The 16,351-nt window shown below is 50.0% G+C and overlaps 1 protein-coding gene across 1 annotated transcript; it reads right to left on the bottom strand.

The window, feature by feature from the left end:
- Positions 1-45: 45 nt before the first annotated feature.
- Positions 46-14,547, bottom strand: Pip4k2c (phosphatidylinositol-5-phosphate 4-kinase type 2 gamma). The gene is made up of 10 exons (XM_059245717.1): positions 14,297-14,547; positions 11,682-11,779; positions 9,458-9,554; positions 8,587-8,730; positions 4,115-4,261; positions 3,900-3,938; positions 3,267-3,380; positions 2,624-2,891; positions 2,368-2,471; positions 46-2,218 (listed from the first exon to the last, which is right to left on the bottom strand). The coding sequence occupies exons 1-10, from the start codon at positions 14,468-14,470 to the stop codon at positions 2,138-2,140; spliced, it is 1,266 nt and encodes a 421-aa protein (XP_059101700.1). The 5' UTR covers positions 14,471-14,547; the 3' UTR covers positions 46-2,137.
- Positions 14,548-16,351: the final 1,804 nt, after the last annotated feature.

Raw genomic sequence — 16,351 nt, 5'->3', positions numbered from 1 at the left:
CATTTTCAAAGGGAAAAAACATTTTTGTGAATGATTTGGATCGAATAATTTATTTTATTGTGATATTGGGAGTAAATACAGATTTTTTTTTATTAATAAACAAAATGATGGAAAACAGAAGCAATGAATGAAGATGACCACACTGCCCATAATACACAACCTCATGGTTAGAGAATCCAGTTCCAATGAACAGCTGCTGGTGTCATGGGGCTTTATTGCATCAACAGGGAAAGGTCGCCTGTGAGATGAAGAGACCTAGCAGGTAGGTCCCTCGCACCACAACCACGTTCCTTTCACGGCTCCCTTTGGTTAAAGGTGAAAGGCGAGCTGCTCCCTGAGGACCGCGTGGCTCCTTAGGAGACTGACTGGTCAGGTCAGTTACACAGCAGAGCAGCTGCTTGGCCCTCCCTGCCCACCTCCCACCCTCCACCCCACGAGTGTGGAGGTCTGAAGAGGGACAGAACAGCAAGAGTGAGTGTCTTGGTTCCAAAGGCTCTGGGCAGAGACAACGACAATCTATCTCATCTTAGAATCTCTTTTTCCCCAAGACAGTCTCATGTATCCTTGGCTGGCCTCAAACTTGCTATGTAACTGAGGATGACCTTGAATACCTGATCCTCCTTACCCTCACGTCCCTAGAACTAGGACTCTAGGAGTGCACCACCACACCTGGTTTCCGTGGTGCTGGGATGAGCCTGGGCTCTGTACATGCTAGGCAAGCACTCCACCAACTGAGTTATAATCGCCAGTGCTCAAACCCATACCTTTTTTGAGTTTTCCTGAGACCAGGTCGCACTCTGTAGCCCAGGCTGTCCGAGTTAGCCTTGAACTCTCACTCACTTTGCCACAGCCTCCTGAGCGCTGGGTTTTACCGGCATGAGCTGCCATGCCTGAGCTCCTCTATGTTCTGAGGATATCACGGATTACCTCAGCTACCTTTGGAAGGGACTGGGTGACTGAGTTATGGCTCTGACTCCTCTCTGGGGGTGGGAAGGGAAGATGAAAGAGAAGGCCATCTGTCCCCTGGGAGACACATTAGCAGGGAAAGATGGGACAGAAGGAACAGGACAACAATCCAACCAGAAACAGTGTCTGAGGAGAGGGAGGAAGTGTGCTAGGTACCATGTCCAGGGGATGGGGAGGTTCCCACACTCAGGATGTCTATCCTCTCGAAATGATGGAAACGGACCCACAGGCAGCTATTCCCTTCTACTAGAAAGGGACCTTGGGAGTAACTGGACAGGAAGAAAGGAAACGTCACACAGGAATGAACCTCGCACTCCGACCAGTCCTCCCGGCCTCCGCTGCTCTCTCCCCCTCGCGGAAGGGTTCCATCCCCAGCAAAGGCGCAAGGTTCTGGGGAGGTGCAGCACAGAAGCCTCACACCTGGCCCTAGGCCTGGATGCTCTGGCCATGCCAGTGCTCCTGCATCCAGAAGTACTCATGGGTACAGATCAAAGTGGGGTGGGATGGAGGAAGAGAATGGACAGTAGTCAATGCTTGACAAGGACCTTCTCCATTCTCTGCATAGTCACAAAAGTCCGCTTGGGTCCTGCCTCTGTGAGGTGCCAGCCTGCTGACCAATCTCCACCTCACCTCCATGCCAGACTGTCCATGTGTGAATGCCTGCACCCACATCGGAGTCTCCTGAGAGCCCTCCATTCCAGGGCCTACAGGGAGGAAGCATGCCACAAAGCCCTGGAATGGTATCAGCAAATCCAGACATCAGTTCCGTCCACACAGCAAAGTGCATCTGGGGTAGGTGCTTGAGCCACATCCACTGTCCAGTCAGGGTCTCGAAGATGGCAAACAACCCTACCCCAGCGCCTCCTATTTCATAGAAACAAGATGTTTTTCAAAGATCAAGGCACTTAGGAGAGTCAACAACAACACTCTAATGAAGCAAGAGGGCTCGGTGGGAGCGAGGAGAGCGGGCAGAAAAACAGACTCGGGGAGAGAGGACAGTGTATTTCTCGGGCAGGAAAAGCCTATCCACCAGGATGGAATGATTTGGATGGAAGGAGCCTGCAGCCTGAATTCAGCAAAGAAGAGAAGTAGTGGCCAAATCCAGTTCCCCTAAGACTCTCAGAACCCACCACCTTCAACATAAAGCAGTGATCACCACAGAGTCAGGCTCTTAGGCAAAGATGTTGGCAATAAAATCCAGGAATCGCTTAGCATACTGCTCAGGATGGACAGTCGAGATCTCTGCCCCCGCCTGTGAGAGGAAATACGGAACAACGTGTGAGGAGCCCTGGCACCTTCCACCTCCTGCCTTCCCTCAGCCACCCCACTGCTCTCACACCAGAGGCTCTCTTTCCAGAGGACAGTCAGGCTAAGAAAGGAAAGGCTTTGGGGGACTCTCACCCCATGCTTGACGGTTTTGGCTGCGTGCGCTGCTTTCTTCTTGGCATCGTACTGTGTTAGAATGTCAATGAGGCCCATGAAATACACCTCCTTCTGGGGGGCCCCTGGGGAGAGAGACTAACCATGAGGACCGGGTACATACAGTCCCAATTCCTTTTCCCCTGGAGAAGCTAATCAGCTTCTCCATCCACCACCCTGGTCTCTGTCCCCCAAGGAGCCCCACCACCCCCCTTAACATTTCCAGGGTCTCTCTCACCCTCGGCACTCCGGATGGCATAGACATCGATGAAGGACTCAAACTCTCCTGGGCCCAGGGGCCGGTGGGAATGAATGTAGCCTCCAATGCCCTCAGGGGAGGTGCCATAGGAGCCCACCAGAGCAGGAGGTCCAGTCAGGTTACAGTCCCCATCCCACTCAGCCTCGTCCTCCCGCACGGGCCCCTCCTCCTCTGGCTCAGAGCCCCGGATGATGTCGTGGATGCCCAGCAGAAGGCTGTAGTCCATGATCTTCAGCTGCACTAGAAACTGAGACCCACTGACAAGTCAGAAACCCCAGGACTCCCACCCAATCCCAGCCACCACCCATCCGCGTCTCCTGCCTTCCATTTCTGGGCCCTCCTAGGGAAAGGAGCATATAAACTGAGGTCACAGTGTACCACCACGAATTAGTGCCTCAGTCCTGGAATCTAAAGCACCCTCTGACGACCCCTAGCCAGTGCCCCATCCCATTCCCTACCCCACCAATGGGCCTAGGGGTTTCTCCTGTTTCATCCCCAGCCTTTCATTCAAGAAAAACCTTGTACCACCAATGGAAGACAAAAAGCAAAAATATTTAAAGAACAAAATAGTCATTCCTTCTCTTTTATTAAGTAGGGCACTTCTAAGTACCCCGATCGTTACCTCCACATCTCGCTTCAGCTTCTCCAGAAACACTTTCTTCTCTTCCTCACCGATATACACTTTCTGGTTCTTGTTGAGGAAGTCCATATCCTTAAGAGTAGGCAGTTCTTTAACCTAGAATAGGGAAAAGAATGTCCTGGGAACATTTCCCTTACCTGAGGTCTCAGAGAACCCTGCCTCCATCCAGGGCTCTCTCTACCCCAGAGCTTTGAAGACAGCAGCAGCCCTGCGTGGCTGTATGCCTGGGCTCAGTCTGCTGCATCTCGTTACACCCACCACTGTCTGCTTATGGACTGTAGTCCACACCCTCCACACTGACTTTTCTTCCTCAGTAAAAACGGCTACTTGAACACAAGCGCTCTGGATGAGATATGGAAAACGAGCACTCTGCTCTTCACACCTGGCATTCCCACCTACCCCCAAACCCTCACCACAGAATAACCAATACTACCAACAACACAGCCACCCCACTGTTCCCCCAGATCAGTGGCTGATTATCTCTTTTCTTTCTAGTAGTTTAAGGTAAGAATTAACAGCTGGTGATCTGTATCCATTATGGAGAACTGCTTCTCATCCTAAGCAATTCCTTTGACCCACCCCATCCTTCACGGCATCACCTGAAAGGAACATTACCTTTTCCTTATCGCTGGCTTCCCGGGACACTAGGGAGCCCTGTGGAGAGACCGACACTAAGTCAGAAGGAAAAACTAGCAGGGACAACCAGAAGCCTGGTTCCTACAGTGAACAGTCAAATCTGTGCCTCTCCGTCACACACTGCCCACCCAAGCCCTCCGCCATTCTCAGGCCGAGCACAGCCTTTCCTTTAGCCCAGGTTACCCTGTTCTTACCTTGAGGTCATACTTCCTATGCACAGGAAGACGGTGACTAAACATGTTCCGCATGACAAGCATGTAGCTGTCTTCGTTCTCCACACTGACTCGGTACATGCCCAGGAACTGGGGCAGGAGCGTGTTACCATGACACTTCACTATGTACTAGGGAAGAAAGCGAGAGGAAGGATAAGGAAAGGGTGGTGGGATACGCAAACAGCTCGGGGACAGGAATCCAAGCTGCTCCTGGGTCCGGGAGGAATCCTAAGCACAGAGGTTACAGAGTCAAGAGATGGTCACCCAGTTTCTGAACCCTACCTCCTGGTCTCTTCTATTTACAATTCTCTCTTAATTTTAAAGTCTGGGTCTCACATAGCTGGGGTGGGTCTTGAACTCCTCACCTCTCTGTCTCTAGCTTCTAAGTGTTATGATGATAGGAATGAGCCACTCTGCCTGGCTACCTTTGCCTTTTTCAAAATGAGGACGGTAGGTGTTGTTATCCTTATTTTAGGCTCTGTGCAAATAGCCACAGAACCAGGGTTAAACTTTTACTTATCAATAAAATGATTTTATCTAAACCAATGCTTCTTGGTGGGCTAGTATAAATGTCTACAAGGAGACCTGCAATTAATTTGGATTGTCTTGTTTTTGTTTTTTAAAATAAACACTTATTTATTTAATTTATTTTTATTTATTTATTTTTTTTTGAAATAGGGTTTCTCAGCATATCCTTGGCTATCCTGGAACTCACTGTGTAGACCAGGCTGGCCTCAAACTCACAGATCTGCTTTGAACTCAAAGATGCTGAGATTAAAGGCATGCACCACACCACATGCCTTATTTTTTTTATTTATGTGTGTGAATGCCCCAGGAGGCCAGAGGATCCCTTGGAACTAGAGTTACAGACAGTTGTGAGCCACCTGACATCACCGCAACTCAGATCCTCAGGGAAGTGTCCTTCCCTGCTGAGCCTCGCTCTAGCCCATCTTTGTTTTCTAAGTCAGGTCAGATGTCACCAGGCTGGCCTCAAATAAAGCTGACCTTAAACACTTAGAGTAGAGAGACAGATCTTCGAGAGGACCGTGTTCAATGCCCAGCACCCACATGGTGGCTCACAACCACCTGTAAGACCAGTTCAGGGGATCCAACGGTCCTCTATGACCTCTGAGGGCACCAGGTATGCATGTGGTGCATAAACATACATGCAGGCGAAACACCCGGACACATAAAATACAACAATAAAGTATGAATAATTGTTAAGTGACTAAAAAAAAAAAAAAATACAGTGAAATAAACACTTGGCCCTCCTCTCTCCACCCCCTAAGTGCTGGTATTACAGGAACCTGGCTTGCAATGTGAATTCTTTTCTTTCCTTTTTGACACAGGGCCTCAGGTAGCCCAGGCTGGTCTCAAACTTACTATGTAGCCAAGGATAACCTTGAACTCTGAACGTCCAGCCTCCACCTCCTGAATGCTAGGATTACAGGCATGTGCCACCCTGCCTGCTTTATAGGGTGCTGGTTTTCATGCACACTAGGCAAGCACCAGATAAACTACATTCTCGGCCCACAGTCTGAATTCGTCATCTGGGTTTGGTGATACATGTCTGTAATTCCAGAACATGGGGGTTGAGGCAAGAGGGGCATAAATTCAAGGCCATCCTGAGACCTTGTCTCAGAAGGAAAAAAAAAAAAAAGCATTCAGGGCCAGAAGCACAGCTGAGTGGTATGGTACTTGGCCCTGGGTTTTATACCCTAATTAAAACACACTTCTTGTGCTGAGGACAGAGCTCAGAGTGCTTGTGTGGTGTGGTTCACACCTTATAATCCCAGCATCGGAAGGTGGAATCCAGGACCCACGGTCATCCTCAGCTACACAGTTCAAAGCCACCCTGGGGTACACGAGACCCCAACTCGAACTAAACAAAAACCTCCCTCTCTGCCTATTTTTCTCAAAAGTCAGCCTTAGGAAAGCAGTCAACAGAGAGGTGACTCAGAGGTTAAGAGCACTGGCTGCTCTTGCAGAGAGGACCCAGGTTCAATTCCCAGCACCCATACCGTGGGTCGGAATTGTCTGTAACTCTAGTCCCAGAGGACCTGATATACTCTTCTGGCCTCCAAGGGCACCAGGCACACATGGTGCATGAACATATATTCAGGCAAACCACCTGCACACATACACTTTTTTAATTAAAAAGAAAAGAAGTAATAAAGAAGCCCTTCTTCAGGGAAATACCCTAAAATCACTGACATCCGATTTCAACCCTCAACTCCTCAGCTGTCTAACCGGGTGGAGACGACAGTCACTGAATTATCACAGCTGTGCACTCGATCTACGGACAACCCACTGCCCTCCCCTCTGGTGTCCTCCGTCCCTTAAATCCTTTCTGGACGCACTTGGGGCATTAATAATCCAAACTGCCCGCCCATACCTCATCTCCTTCAGGAGCACTTCTTGCCCCTCAAAGGTTATCTTCCTTCCTTCCTTCCTTCCTTCCTTCCTTCCTTCCTTCCTTCCTTCCTTCCATTCATTCATTCATTTTTTCAAGACAGGGTTTCTCTGTGTAACAGCCCTGGCTGTCCTGGAACTCACTATGTAGCCCAGGCTGGCCTTGAACTCACAGAGATCTGCCTGCCTCTGTTTCCCAAGAGCTGGGATTAAAGGCGTGTGCTACCACCACCTGGCAAAATGAGTATTTTTAAGAAAGATTTTATTTTTATTTATTTATATTTGTGTGCGCGCGCGTGCATATGTGTGTCCACAGTCTTCCTTTCAAACCACAGTGATTTTAAGTGGCAATAAGTGGAGTTATGAGTACTCACTGATGTAGAACTCCTAGTCTACTCTTTCCTTACTCGCTGCCACACCCCAGTCATCTCATGGACAACTGAAATTGGGATGAACTGCAGAAGCCGCGTCCACACCCGCACAATCTTCCTCCAGACACCTGTCCCTTTCTCTGTGTCCCGGGTGTTGACAAGTGGTGCCAGGCACTCAGAGGCCCCGCTGCCTTGACTCCCATGTATCCTCAGAGGTCTTTCACGCCGGCTGCATTCTCTTCCGGACTCTCCTCATTCTCACCCACACTATTAAAACTGGCACCTCCACTCTCAGTGTGCCCGCTCTGGTCTATCTTCCACATGCTGTCAGAGGGACGTTTCTAGACGTTCTCTTCCCTCTCTTCTTCTGTTTGTGGTGCTGAGGACAGAGCACAGGCCTCACACACGCTAGTGTGCGCTGCACGCCCAGCCCTTTATTTCTACATAGCACACATTCCAGTTCCCAGAAAACCACCTTCAGGACAAAGGCCGGATTTCTCTGTGACTTAAGGGCCCTTTCACAGTTGGGCTCTAGCTTAATTTTCCTAATACCACACATCCCAGCCACACTAGGATTCTTGCAATTTCCTAGCACCAAACACTTTCATGGTTCCATGCTTTAACAAATACCACTTCCCTTTGCCTAAGATATTCTCTGCCACCTTGTCCAATGACTAACCTCTACTTCTAGTCACTCAAAATCCAGCTCTGGGGTTGGCAAATTGGGTCTGGAGCCACAAGTGCTTCTGTCTAAACCTGCCAGCTTAAATTCAGTCCCTGGAACCCCAGATGATGATAAACACAGAAAATCTGATCTATCTGATCTCCATAAGCACACTGTGGCATGTGTGCATCTCCCAGTAAATAAACAAATGTAAAATACATATATATTTTGATTCATCAAGACAGGGTTTCTCCTGTGTCCCTGGCTGTCCTGGAACTCACTCTGTAGACCAGGCTGGCCTCGGAAGTCAAAGATCTGCCTGCCTCTGCCTCCCAAGTGTTGGGATTAAAAGTGTGTTGCCACCACACCCAGCTTAAAAATAAAAATTTTAATTAAAAAATATCAGGGACTAAAGCAATGGTTCAGCAGTTAAGAGCACTGGCTGCTCCTGTAGAGGACCCGGGTTGACTCCCAGCACCTATATGGCAGCTCACAACTGTCTCTAACCACAGTACCGGGGGACCTGACACCCTTGTCAGGCCTCTGAGGGCACCAGGTGCACACGGTGCGCCGACAAACATCAGGAAAAACCATAAAATAATAATAAATAAAAAAAAAACCAATTCCTGGCGGCCAGTGAGGTAGCTCAGTGGGTACAAGCACTTGCCACCAAGCATGATAACGTGAGTTTGGTGCCTGGGACCCAGATGACGGGAGGGAGGATGGCCAGCTCCAGAAAGTGGTCCTCTGACCTCCAAGCTCATACACGAAAAATGAACAAAGAGACGGTGGTTTTGGATGCTGGTGTCAATGCGAAGGGACACATGGCACGCTTCTGTCAAATCAAACACAGCAGGCGTGCAGAGGCCTTTTATGTTCCTGCCATTCTAAGTGTTCACAAAGAAGACAGCCAGCGCTGCCGGGGAGACACAGCTCACAGGGAGAAAGGAACAGGACCTCGGTGTGCTCTGGCGGCTGAGGGCAGGGCGGGGCTGGAGAGGCCTGACCTGGTGGTAGTTGGAAAGGTTGCTGTGCATGTCGGCAATGTCCTCGCTGGACACTTCCTTGATGACCAGAGTGCGATCGTAGGAGATGAGAAATCGCCCATCACTGCCTTCAGTTTCATTTGGGGGGCTTCGAGTAAGGGACACCTAGAGACAGAGAACAGCCTATGAGCACGTACACTTTCCGTTGTGTGGGCAGATATGAGCGTAACAGCCCAATAACTGCTTCTCAGAGTGGATGAAACTGCAATCGAGCCCACTGAGATGCTTCAGTGGGAAAGGTGTTTGCTCCCAAGCCTGACGACCTGAATTAAACCCCGGGACCCACACGGTGGAAGAAAAGAAGCAATTCCAGAAAGTTCTCCCTTGATTCCCACATACGCACATCCACTACAGCCACCCACAACCATGATAAATGGGCGGCGGTGGCGCAGGCCTTTAGTCCCAGCACTGGGGAGGCAGAGGCAGGCGGATCTCTGTGAGTTCGAGGCCAGCCTGGTCTACAGAGCGAGTTCCAGGAAAGGCGCAAAACTACACAGAGAAACCCTGTCTCGGAAAAAAAAAAAAAAAAAAAAACCAAACAAATTAAGATGCAACAAATCCCTTCAACGGGTTCTTAATTTGGTTACCTCACATAATGGAATGAAAGTGAATGTAAAACTCTAAACATATACATATCCTGCCTCCCCCAGAACAGCCTGATTAGTCTCATTACATTTTCAAAGATGCCCATGACCACACACACACACACACACACACTCTCACTCACACATGCTCAAAGACACTATTAACCAAGGCTCTTGGTTCTCTAAACTTAACTGTCTAACAGACTTTCTAGTTGCCGGGGACTACCCACACCCCACAACAGACTCACCAAGTAATCCTGATCATCAATGCCAAATCGGTCACGAAGGTTCCTGAAGACCTGGGGACAATATTCCTTGAACTTGAAATGACTGGGAAGATTCTCTCTGAAAAGGTAAGAAAACAGAACATTCACTTTACAAACAATTGTTATAATCACCACACTACTGCCTGATTTAGCTCTCTAAATCCTGTAGAGAAGTTAGTTAGGTACTGCCTTTATTTAGGTGGAGTGTGCACTCCAAGTGTGCCCATGTATGCCCATGCACTTGAGTGTGTGGGTGCATACACCTGTGTGCTCAAATATGGTGGCCAGAGGGCGATGTCCTGTACCTTCCTCTATCACTGCCTCTCCCCGCCCCCCACCTTACTGCTTTGAGACTGAGCCCAAAGCCCAGCATTTCTTGTAGTTCCCAGGCTCCGCTTCCCTCTGCCTCCTCCAACACTGGGAACTTGGGAACACACAGCCACGCCAGCTTCTTGACGTGGGTGATGGGGATTCCGGTCTCAGTGTGTGCTGTACAGTGCTCTTTGATGTGGAGCCTCTCCCAGGCCCAGCTTTGCTGTTGCTGTTGTTCTAGTTTTTGGTGACAGAGGCGGGCCTTGGGTCCTGATGCTCCTGCCTCATCCTCTCATCCCTGTACTTGGCTCCTTCAAGTACATTAAAAGACATACCGTTGTCATTTTATAGAAAGGAAGACTGTCTCAGAGTGACCGAGTGGCCTGCCTGAGTCGGGTCATGTGGCTGGTAAGTGGTTCAAGTACAGCAGGGGCTTAATGTGCATCTAAACAGCAGCATCCCTTAAATCTCAAGCTCGGTAAAAATATCCTTAAATTGACAGTATTTATTGATATTCTGAATGTACTAAAGGGGGATTAGAGGTGTCCATTATTTTTCACCTTCCCTATCAGAAGGTAATAATAAAGGCACCTGAATCCGAGTGGTTTTTTTTTTTTTTTTTGGTTTTTGGTTTGGTTTGGTTTGGTTTTTCAAGACAGAGTTTCTCTGTGTAGTTTTGATGCCTGTCCTGGATCTCGTTCTATAGACCAGGTTGGCCTGGAACTCACAGAGATCTGCCTGGCTCTGCCTCCCAAGAGCTGGGATTAAAGGTGTGCACCACCACTGCCTGGCTGAATCCAATGTTTTTATTTGATGGAACAGACTAAAAGATAACAGGTATATACATATATATGTGTGTGTGTGTGTGTGTGTGTGTGTATGTATGTGTGTATATGTGTGTGTGTATATGTATGTGTGTATATATGTGTGTGTGTATATGTATGTGTGTATATATGTGTGTGTGTATATATATATATATATATGTAGGTACTCTGGAAATGTTTACATTTAAAATTTTTAAATTAATTTATTTATTTACTGGTTATTTTTGAGACACGCTCTCTCTGTGTAGTCCTGGCTGTCCTGTAGCTTGCTCTGTAGACCAGGCTGGCCTGGAACTCACAGAGATCCTCCTGCCTCTGCCTCCTAAGTGCTGGGATTAATGCACCACATGCAGCTATTTATTTATTTACTCTGGTGTGTTTGGGTGTATGTGTGTGTGTGTGTGTGTGTGTGTGTGTGTGTGTGTGTTTGTGTGCGCGCGCGCGCGCGCGCGCGCGCCAAGGCGTATGCATGGAGGTCAGAAGACAACTTCCAGAACTGGGTCTCTTCTCCCACCACGTGTGTCCTCAAATTCAGGTTGTTGGGCTTGGTCATCAAAAGCCCTCACTTGTTGAGTCATCTGCTGGCCCTCAGATGTTTTTGGTTTTTTTCCACAACACTGAATTTTTGCTTTAGAATGAATGCGAGACTGTAATACTTGTAAATTAACTTCTATACCCAAAACCTTCAACTCACTTAACATTTTAAAACTATTGCTGTTCTCTCTCTCTCTTTCCTTTTTTTTTTGAGTAAGGGTCTCACTGTGTAGCCCTGGCTGGACTCACAGAGATCTGACGGCCTCTTCCTCCCAAGTGCTGAGATTAAAGGTGTGCTCGACCAGGCCTGGGCCTTGCTTCTTTCTTTCAATGTTTAGTTTGTGTGAGTGTGGGTGGTGTGGGTCACAAAGCTCGTCTGTCTGGAGGGTCAGTCAGTTCTCTCCTGGCACCGTGTGGGTTCCGGACATTGAATTCCTTTCCTCGGGCTTGGCTGCAAACTCTGTACCCACTGAGCCATCCACAGGCCCCCCGCCGTTCCCATTCCAGATTTCTGTGAGAAGGTGCAGACCACCTACCTATGGAACAGGTGATTGTTGACCTTGATCTTGGAGCTAGCCTTAAAGTCATCCGGCAAGAGCATCACTGGAGGCGGCACCTGGCTGAGTTCATTGATCTGAGGAGCCAGAGCACAAGGAGGGAGGTGGTGAGACACCTCATCTAGGCCAGAGTCAGAAAGAGCAACTCAAACCCCACTCCTTAACAACACCGGCGGCGGCGGCACATCTGGGAGAAGTGAGACAAGTACCCTAGCCCATCCGCTGCCCAAGAACTGATGTCAGTCACCCTCACACGGCTCCTCACACTCCCACCCCCGAGGAACTTCATGCTCACAACAGCCACTTTATATTTGGCAAGCCCTGCAAGCAATCAGGACTATTTTTAAAGCTGTGAGAAATTCTAGAAATAAAAAAAATTATGAGGAAAAAAAAAAAAACTCATAAAACCCAAGACAGTTACATGCTTTGTTAGGGGAAAAAAAAGGTATTTTTAAAGTACAGAGAGTTAATGGGACTTTGGGGGGCGTGGGGGGGTGGTGCTCAACAGTGATGAGGAATGAAATGTCTGTATACCCTGAGTAACTCCTTACAAAGAGGACACTTCCAGATCACTCTGACCCAGATCTTGGCAGTAGGTGCCCACCGGCCCAGGCCAAAGGTCAAGTTGCTCTCTGAGGAAATGAACACTTGCAGAGTCTATACGCTCAGGAGGTGTCTGTTCCCTAGGTGCATGTCAGTCAACCAGCGAGAGGAAGGATGGGTGGGGGCAGCACATGCTCTCCTCAGTCCCCAAGACTTGCAGCCCACTAGTTCAGGGCGCTTTTCTCTTTTATTCATTCTTTCTCCTCTCCCCACCCCCACCTGCCTCTAAGAGTGCATCTGCCTGCCAGGGGACTCTAATCCCCAGCTTACATTAAGTCCCTCCCCCAGCTCTGAGCTCTTCAAGGGCAAGGGCCCAATCTGATGGCCGTCTTTCAGCCGTTTAGTTAGCACTGTGTCTGGCAGCGCAGTGGTCCCGAACTGTTTATTAGATCGACAGATGAATGTCTTGTCTGTCCTTACGCGATCATTATTCAACAGAGGTTACGGTCTAACCTAAATCCCACATGCCGCAGTGCGTGGGACTGCTTTTGTCCCCAGGAGAAAGGAGGACAGAACATATTCCTCCAGAAAGACAAAAAAAAAAAAAAAAAAAAAAGAGCCACTTGAGATTTCCCAGCCTAAAAGTCAGCTACAGCTCTTCCTGCCCCCTCCTCACCACCTGCTAAGCAGGCTGAATCATCACGAAGGCATATGTTCAAGGAATTTCTCTGTGCTACACACTTGAGGTACATGTGTGCTGGCTGGGAAGTGGGGCACTGACGCTATAAAGTATTTTACCTCAAGAGCGTGAGGCGGGTCTTACAGGTAACTCCTCCAATTCTTACCAGAGGAAAACCCTCCCCGGTGTGTGTTCCACAGGGAGGGGTACGTCACCTGGAAGGTACCTCTAGTGAAGCACTACCTCCATTAGTCTGGCCCACAGCAAGTGCCTCAAATGGAATACTCACTCAAGATACCACCGCTGAGAGAGCAGCAGAGGCAAAAGGGCGCTCACTGACCACCAGTGATGTTCCAACTACAAATAAAGAATGTGGTGTTCTGCCTCACCCCCTTACACCTCCACGACCATATATCAAGACTGCAACTCAAAGAAGCTGATAACCAAAATAGTCCCCTGCATTCGAGCTGAAGATCACTGCATCCCTCCTACTCCCGATCTGAGAAAGGAAAAAACCAGCTACACTTCACGTCCCTAGCTTTGTCTCCAAGACGTCCTCATGAAAGGAGGTGTACTGGACCATCGGCCTCCTCCGGACTCCCAAGCTGCACCCTTATGAGCCCTCTTAGGGCTTCCAAAGCTCACCAAAAACAAAACAAAACAAAACCAAACCACGACCCTGGGACCACAGCTCCTCGGCCTTTTCCTGGGTTACAATTTACTCCATTTACACCAAATACCACCACACCAGCCAACAGTGGGGATACAGCTAAGCCCAAAGGCATCTATGCATTACGTCCGATTGAGTGCATCCCCCTAGGGTCAGAGTTGAGTAGCTTCTCTGAAATGCTGAGTCCCCGGAAAAGGGCAAGCAGGGTTAGAAGATCCAAAAAACCCAGAGCTATCCCCAGACAAAGCCAAGGCTCGAAAGTCAAGGGCTGAGGCTAGAAAGCAAGGTGGAGAGGGAATCGAACCACCTCCTTCGCCAGGCAGGCGTACCCCCGCCCCGCTTCATGCACTCTTGCATCCAGACCTCACCAACAACCCTTTAGAGCCACTCCCCTTAATGTCCCTCTGGCTGGAGCCAGATTCTGGCCAGTCCCTGTAGCCTGAGGGCGGACCCGGCAGGAAGGAGTCAAGGCACAGAGCTGGATTTCAGGTGGAGAAGATGGAACTCTAGGGGAGGAGTAAAGGGCAGAGGGAGAGACAGGAGTCTACAACCAGAAGACCGCCCGAGGGACACCCCGGGAAAGGGTGCGCTGGGAACCAGGCCGGGGCAGGGGGCGAGGTGGCAGCGCCAGGAGTTTGCACGCAGGACCGGGAAGACCCACAGATGGAGGGGCAGGAGCTGGGGGGTCTGGCCGGTTCTTACCGAGTGGGCGACGCCCCACAGGAACACGCCCACCAGCGGGTCGGCGGCCCGGAACACCTTCACTTTCTGCTGCACGAAATGCTTCTTCTTGGTTTTGGAGGCAAAGCCGAATCCTGGACCGGGGCCTCCAGCTGCCGCGGGTGCGGCGGCGGGAGGGACAGAGGAGGACGCCATAGTCTCCCGCGCACCCCAGCGAGTGGAAGCGGGAGCCGGCCGCGACTCCGAAGCCCGACCCGGAAGCGGTGCTCACCTGCGCCGCCGTCACGTGACCGGAGGCCGGCCCGCAGGCGCGCGGGCGGGGCGGGGCCGGGGCGGGGCCAGAGCCGGGCTGGCCCCGCCCCCCTGGGCCGGGCTGGCGCGGTCACCTGGCGCGGATGCTCGCAGAGATGCGGGGCGGGCGGGCGAGCGGCTGCGGAATCCGGGGCGGCTGCGGGGCTCCGGGGTCTCGACCCTCCCTGGCTCTGTGCAGGGCGGCGCTCCTTCCCTTTCCGGTTCTGTCCGGTTTCTAGCGAGTGAGGTCTGCCCCGAGGACGAACGCCCAAAGCGCTTTTCTGTTGGAGGCCGGCTCTCCTTGCCTGCTCCAAGCTGGCTTCACACTGGCTAGCCCCGTCTCATCCTCCAACCGAATGTGGGTCTTACGGAGGTGTGGGTTGCTCCTCCATGAAGTTGCGAAAGAATGGACGTGGCAAATTTAAATATATATATTTTTTATTATTATTATTATTATTATTATTATTATTATTATTATTATTATTACTTGTTTTTTTGAGACAGGGTTTCTCTGTGTAGCTTTGCGCCTTTCCTGGAACTCGTTCTGTAGCCCAGGCTGGCCTCCAACTCACAGAGATCCGCCTGCCTCTGCCTCCCAGTGCTGGGATTAAAGGCGTGTGGCACCACCGCCCGGCTTTTTTTTTTTTTTTAATTGTTTTATGTATATGGGTGTCTGGCCGGCACGATGTAAATGAAGTGCCCACGGAGGCCAGCGGAGGGCGTCGGACCCCCTAGAACTGGAGTGGTGGATGGTTGTGAGCCACCAAGTGGGTACTGGGAGTTAAACCTGGTCCTCTGGAAGAGCAGCCAGTGCTCTGGTTTTTTGTTGTTGTTGTTGTTGTTGTTTGTTTGTTTTTGTTTTTGTTTTGTTTTTTGGTGGTTTGTTTTGTTTTTGTTTTTTCGAGACAGGGTTTCTCTGTGTTGTTTTGGTGCCTGTCCTGGATCTCACTCTGTAGACCAGGCCACCACCACCACCACCACCCAGAAGAAGGTAGATCTCGGCGTTCAAGGCCAGCCTGCTGTACAGAGTGAGTTCCAGGACAGCCAGGGCTACACAGAGAAACCCTGTCTTATAAAAACAAACAAAAAGACAGAAAGCTGAGTTCAGAGGCAGGCATTAAAAGGCTGCCCAGGTGGAGAACAGCGCACAGAGATGAAGACCAAAAGCAGCGTAGTTTGTGGGGTTGTCAGTAGTAAAGTGACTCGGACTTCCAAGCATGTGGGCAGACGCAGACAAGGTTAGAGATGAGAGGTGGGCACTGGAGACCCTTTGTGTCTTACACTGTTAGCATGTTAGGGTGACTCAGACATTCCGTTGGATGTTGCAGAAATGCGCATGCTGATGGTGAACTAGAACCATGGGGGGGGGGGGGATGGAAGGGGATGGCATCTACAGATACACAGTTTGAGGCTGGAAGTGTAGCTCCATGATAGTGTTTGCCTAGCGTGTGCAAGACCTGGCTTCATTCCCAGCTCCACCGTAAATAAATAGGCACAGGGATAAATAAATAGAGCTCAAGGTCAGTTTGGAAAATTCCCTGAGAATGTGAGATTTGAGGGCAAGGAGGATTGTGAGAGGGAGTCCCAGGATGTGGCTACACCGAGAGATTGTGGGAAAGAAAGATGGCGACTGGACATATGGGCCCAAAGTGTGGCAGAGTAATCTGGACTGGAGTACAGACTTAAGGATTGTTGTGGAATCTGTGGTCGAGAATGGCATTGCTAAGAACAAAGGAGCAAGAGCAGAACACGGGAACAGAGCATCGTTTAGGAGTCTGATAAAGA

Source organism: Peromyscus eremicus, chromosome 18, assembly GCF_949786415.1.
Source record: "Peromyscus eremicus chromosome 18, PerEre_H2_v1, whole genome shotgun sequence".
In the NCBI taxonomy this organism is placed as follows: domain Eukaryota; kingdom Metazoa; phylum Chordata; class Mammalia; order Rodentia; family Cricetidae; genus Peromyscus; species Peromyscus eremicus.
Note: the sequence above shows the minus strand (reverse complement) of the source record. Positions and strands in the feature narration are given on the sequence as shown.